Source organism: Sceloporus occidentalis, unplaced genomic scaffold (assembly GCF_023333645.1).
Source record: "Sceloporus occidentalis isolate IW3139 unplaced genomic scaffold, rSceOcc1.0.p SCAF_64, whole genome shotgun sequence".
NCBI classification, from domain to species: Eukaryota; Metazoa; Chordata; class Lepidosauria; order Squamata; family Phrynosomatidae; genus Sceloporus; species Sceloporus occidentalis.
In genome coordinates, this window is record NW_028317044.1 from 730001 (window position 1) to 736070 (window position 6070).

At 53.3% G+C, this 6070-nt stretch overlaps 1 protein-coding gene across 2 annotated transcripts in view; it reads right to left on the reverse strand.

The window, feature by feature from the left end:
- The window catches only part of LOC149287035 (BTB/POZ domain-containing protein KCTD7), a 5502-nt gene extending 1633 nt beyond the window's left edge, over positions 1 to 3869 (reverse strand). The window contains exons 1-4 of one of the 2 annotated variants that reach the window (XM_089493273.1): positions 3708 to 3869; positions 2862 to 3054; positions 1434 to 1603; positions 163 to 341 (exon numbers count right to left, since the gene is read on the reverse strand). In XM_089493273.1, coding sequence (XP_089349399.1) covers positions 163 to 341; positions 1434 to 1603; positions 2862 to 3005 — 493 coding nt within the window. In that variant the 5' untranslated portion in view covers positions 3006 to 3054; positions 3708 to 3869. Of the gene's footprint in view, positions 1 to 162; positions 342 to 1433; positions 1604 to 2861; positions 3310 to 3707 lie in introns of those variants that run through there. The other variant, XM_089493272.1, reaches the window with a different exon arrangement.
- Between the last annotated feature and the right edge of the window lie 2201 nt (positions 3870 to 6070).

The window sequence follows — 6070 nt, forward strand, 5'->3', positions numbered from 1 at the left end:
CGCTGGCAAAGGCTTCTGGGTGCTGAAGTCCAAAAGTGCTGGAGGCTGCAATTTTGCTGGAATTATGTACTTTATTGACATCTGTCTGTTAGTTCCAAAACGTCTCACAACCTGCCCCACAACGATCCCAAACCCCTGGCGAGGCTATGCCCTGGGGTTTACCTTTGTAATAGGGCATCAAGCCCAGGAAAGCTTGCCGGACCTTCTCTCCTTTCAAGGGCTGGAGCTCTTCCAGACTGTCCATCAAGGGTCCAATGGAGTAGTACTGAGCCTCCTTGTAAACTGAACGCACCTTTTCCCTCGGAGGCAAGTCGCCCGAACGCAGAAAGTTCAGCACGTCCCTGAAAAGACGGAAAGAAAGGGAAAGCCAGGGAGAAGGGGATTCAGTTCGACGGCTGCTAGCTGGCCTTACAAGGCATGACAAGCTGGGCATTTAATATCAACCTCACACTTCAGTATCCACAGTCTCTTTCAAGGGTCAGCCTGGAAAGAGCAGGATCTTGGGCACGTTTCCCAAAAGGAAAGGGCTGGCATTTGTGCGACAGGAGCCCCGGTGACAAAAACAAGAGCAGCTGTTTTGTCCCCTCAATCCTATTAGTGACCCCAAGTGGCACAAACCGAGAGCAATAATAATAATCTGCCGCCTGGCTCTTGAGGCTTGGAAACGGGGCAAATCCAAGCGCCAGCTCATCGTCGTGTGCGTCCCAACAGATTACTCCAGATCTCCCACCAGCGAAGCTTCGTAAACATTGGTTAGCCAAACAGTCCTTTTTCAAAGGCGGCAATGGCCCAAATCCCAGGGGCCAAACCGACTGTGGGACTCTGGGATTTGTCATCCTAAAAGGAACCTTTTTCTGCACCTCCAGCAAAGAGATCAGTGAAGTCTGAAATGGTGCAAACCTGACATATTGAATGAATGCTTCAGGAACAACGTGCAAAATCTTGGAAGCAACTTGATACCGACGCCTTTCAAGTCCATATAACCGAACACTCACATCCCAGGATTTCGTAGGATGGAGCCGTGGAAGTTAAAGTGGTGCCAAACCACATTAGCCACGTGTTTATGAAATTCACATACATTTAATATGCATAAACTACGTGATGCACACACTTCTGTGTTTACAAAAGCCCACATCCCAAAACTTGGGGCAGAGAGGTTGGGCTCTTACGTAGTCTATATAAAAGGTCTAACCCTCAAATAGTGGGTAGCCCTTATATCTCCCCTTCAAGTATTAATCTCCCCTTCGAGTATTAATCAGCCCCGACCCTGCTTAGCTTCTGAAATCAGACAAGAGATCAAGATGGTGCTTCATGTTCCCTGGTTATGACAGCAAGGTCTTCTTGCCTTCTGACCAGCCAAATGTCTTTCATTTTCAAGACCACTTCCCAGATATAAAACAACCCTTGTGCTTTTGGAATAAGTTGGTACCTACCCAAAGAAGGACCCATCTCGGTCAATGAAGTACCTGCCCTCTGCGTCCGTGGGGATATAATGCCGGCCGCTGAACATGGCCGACAGCATGGTGTCTTCGTAGCGCCTGAGCGTCGACAGCCTGGTCGTGAAATGGAGGCCGCCGACGTTCAGCGGAACCACTTCAGGGAACTGGAAGGAAGGCAAACCCAGTCTTGAGAGGGTTACACAAAGAAAAAGAGATGGGTTTTCTTTCTCAACAAGGTAACAGCAGAAAGACTAAAGAACAAGAGGACAAGCCCCCAGGACTTTTCAAGCTATAGGTAAAGGTAAATTGTTAACCGGACAAACAAAAGGGAAGGAGCTCACAATGGAGGATGCTTTGGCACCTGGGCCCAGTTGGAGAGCATGCCATGCCATGCCATGCGCAAACCACCATGCTTTGGTTGTCATAGGAGGTGAAGGATCTTTCTCGCCCAATCTTAAGTAGCAGATAGTCTGGTACGGAAAGAAAGGGCTCTGGACATTTTGGGCCGCAGCCGACGAGAGCTTTCAAATACTTCACAGATTGGGAATCGCGCAGCCCTCCATGCTTAAGGTTAAGAGGATTCTGGAAGGGATAGTCCAAAGAAGTAACTTTTCCATGCTGTGGGGCTGAGGTCTTTAAACAGAGGCTGGATGGCCATCTGTCGGAGCAGCTTTGATTGAGAGCTCCTGCATGGCAGAATAGGGTTGGACTGGATGGCCCTTGGGGTCTCTTCCAACTCTATGATTCTATGGCCACCCTGGGGAGGAAGGCCCCCACGCGGGGCAGACACATGACCAACCCATGGCATCCATGGTCTGACGCATCCGCAGGGCTCCTCTTATGTCCCTGTCACCTCTCAGAAATGACTCAGCAGCAGCTGACTTGGTGGAGAGGCTCTGGGCAGAAGCTGGGAGGCAGGAAAAGGCTGCGGAGGCCGCTTTGGAGAGGCTGAGAGGGCGTCCCTCCAGAGCCAGGTCTACTGTGATCAGCGTTTCAACCAGACTAACTACTCATAGGATACGTCTGGCATTCAGAGTTTAGGATCAAGCAAGGCAGTGCAACTCACTGGCTGGGCTGCGAAAGCCAAGGACGCAAACAAATGCCCAGCTGGTTTACAGTCTGTGTCTAATGGGCTGGAGCCGAGGACGATGGGAAGCGGAGTCCGAAACATCCAAGCCAAAAATGGGAGAAGACAGCCACAGCAATGAAACTGCACTTTGATGTCCCAATTTACTTAGAGCATCAGTTGCGCACTCGGTGCCTGACCTTCTCTAAGATGTGGAGTGCTGTTTTGGAAAGGAAGGAGTCTATGCTCAGGGCAGCCTAGAAAGATCTCCCAGGGAGTGGGCAGAAGTGTCCATGCCAACGTGGAGGGGGCAAAATGTACCGGTCGGTGGGACCGACCGCGGCCGCGTCACTCACCTGCTGTGGCAGGAGGGGCAGGGCATGCTCCGCCTGGGTCGCCGTCGGGGTGGCGGGCTCTTGGAAGTCGTCCTCGGCCTCCGAGCTGGACATGGCATCGCCGGGGCGTGCGCTGGCCTTGTTCTGCCCCGTGACTACCACCATCCCTCTGGCTCTGCGAACCGGGCCTGGAGGGCGGCCGGCCGAGGGGCAGCTGGAGGGGAGAAGAGAAACGCCATGGGCACAGCCCCACTTTAGCAACATCCAGCCGCCACGGGGTTGTTGGCGCACGTGGCATCCGAGGACATCCCCGCCAGCGCCTGTTTACAATGGCTAGAGCTGTCCTGAGCGATTGTATCTGCAATCTGTTCCAGAGCAAGGAGAAGCACAGGCCAGGAGGGACCTGGCTTCACGCAAAGCCGGGAAAACCTCCCTGCTTGGATTCCTCTTTAAAGGAGGAGGAGGAGGAGGAGGAGGAGGCCCATCTGCTTTGGCACACTCTGGGTTGCAAGGGCTGGCGTTTTGACTCCAGCAAATCCGATTAGCTGCCGGGGAAACACCTGCCGCCAAGTGGCCATTGGGCAATTCCCACGGCTGTCAACTATCATGCGCTCTCCGATTGGAAGGAGGGTGTTTTCCACAACGCCACCCTTTCTGAACAGGCAGAAACGGAGAGACGGCTCGGCCGACCCTGCAACCGTCGGCCGCAATTCGTAAGATCCCCCCCTGCGTTACGTGCAGTAATTGAATTGCTAATGGAAACCGTCCTCCGCGGAGACGCAAAACCAATTTAGGCCGGCAGATCTAAGCGGATGATTCGCTCAGGAACGACTAGGGACCGGGAATTAATCTTAAAGCGCGTTTAACCTGGATTCGGAGGGGCATGCGGAGATGGCCGACGCGGCTTCTCATCGGCGGCGCGTCCCTCGCTCGGCCTGAGGCGTCATGGTGCGGAAAACCCAACAAGGACGGCGATGTAAACAAACCGGGCGCGGAAGACGGGCGCTCGCCTACACGGTTCAAAGAAAGTCGAGTCAACCGGGTTGCAAAGCCAGGCTTCTGGCAAGCTCTCATCCTTGAGCCAATATACCCCCTTTTTGGTCCATAAAAGGGGCAATCCATGGCAGCCGGAGGGGTCCATATATGAAGCCCCCGGACCCCCTTCTGCCCAACTCTGATGCCCCCTTTATTGCGTCCTCCTCCCTGCAAGACTTTCTAAATTGTGAGTTGCCATTTTATGCAGAGAACCCAAGAGCGCATGAGCCCCCACTAGCCCCCCCCCAAAAAGAGACTTTTTGGGGTGCGGAAAGCAAGCTTTGGGTCAAAACGTATCACAAAGAACGGCACCGGACTGCCTTTGCTAAGATAGTGGCTGCTGGGGCTTGTTTACAGGATCCCTGTGGAGACCAAAATCCCATTACACACAAAGGGTACATTACACATCATCATCATCACCATCATGACTACTAATACAGTGAATCCTTGGTATCTGCTGGGGTTTAGCTTCAGAATCGTCCATGGATGGTCAAAGTCCCAATATAGACAATGGGGTATTATGAATTACTACACTGGGTCCTTGATATCTGTTGATTTGGGTCCAGGGCCCCCTGTGGATACCACTCTATGGATGCTCAAGTCCCCTTATATAATAATAATAATGATAATGATAATGATAATGATAAAGATACAATGGTCCCTTGGTATCTGCTGGGGTTTGGTTCCAGGACTCTTCTATGGATACCAAAGCCTATGAATGCGCAAGTCCCATTGCGTAGAATGGCCCCTAAGGAAATGGTGCCCATATATATATATATAGGCAAAACCAAGGTCTGTTTTTTGGCATTGGTCTCTCTTGGGCTATTGATCCATGGAGAAAGAGACGGAGGGGCGGCTGTCTACTTACTCAAGGGCCTTGGGGGGGGGGGGGTCTCAGTCCATCCTCCTCCTCCTCCTCCTCTTCGTTCCAGGAGAGAGAACCAGTGGGACTAGAAAGGCAGGAATAAATGTCGTTCTGCCGCAAGGAGAGGAGCCCTTGGCCGAGAGAAGGAAACAGGGATTCCCAGGAGAAGAGGGAGAAGCAGGTGTCCCTCCTCCTCCTTGGCTCTCTCCTGGGGGAGTTGCGCAGGGAAGGCAACACACTGGCATGAAGGAGAGCGACAACCGTGTGGCTGTGGCTGCCTTGCAATGTTGTGTTAGACAATGACTCTGCAGACCCAGGTTCGAATCCCAGCCCAGCCATGGAAACCCACCTTCAGCAATAAGTCACACTCTCTCAGCCTCAGGGGAAGGCAATGGTGGCAAACCTCCCTCTGGAGTTTGTGACCCCAGAGCCTTGGACTGCAACTCCCAGCATCCAGGGAGGGCCAAGGAATGGAAGGAGGCTGGGTCCCAATCCAGTCCCATGCAAGAGCCAAAAGGGAAGAGGTGTGAAAAGGAGGAGGAGCCCAGGCAAAAAGGGGAGGGGCTACAATCAAGGGGAGGGGCTACCAAGGAGTGGGAGGGGCTACTGCCAAGGAAGTGGAGCCAGAGCAAAAGAGGCACCGCTATGAATATACACGACACCAAAGGGGTGGGAGGGGCTACTATTAAAGGGGTGGAGCTAGAGCACAAGGACCTGGCTATGGAGATAATATGCACCAGATGAGTGGGAGGAGCTACTGATAGGGGTGTGGCTATGGAGATAAGGTGCATAAAGGGATGGGAGGGGCTATTGTCAAGGGGGTGGAGCTACAGCAAAATGGGTGTAGTTATAGAGATAATGTGCACTAGAGTAGGAGGGGCTATTGTCTAGGGGGTGGAGCCAGAGCAAAAGGGGGTGTGGGTATAGAGATAATAGGCACCAGAAGAGTGGGAAGGACTATTGTCAAGGGGTGGAGCCAAAGCAGAAGGGTGTGGCTATAGAGGTAATATGCACCTAAGGAGAGGGAGGGGCTACTGCAAGGGGGTGGGGCCAGAGCAAAAGGGCGTGGCTACTGAGCCCAAAGGGGCGGGAGGAGAGTCTGGGAGAGGAGGAAAGGGGCAGGAGAGCTTAGTAGAGTCTCCACAAGGGAAGGAGCTACAGCCAAGTGGGCGGTGACCAAAGAGGGCGGGGCTACAACAGAAGGGGCGGGGCTAAGGAGATAAAGTGGGGCAAGGGCGGGACTAAGGCCTGGCCTCCCCCAATGGGAGAAAGAGGCGGCTACAGAGCGCGCCCTCGCCCCCTTCCCTCCCTCACCTGCTGCTGCTGCTGC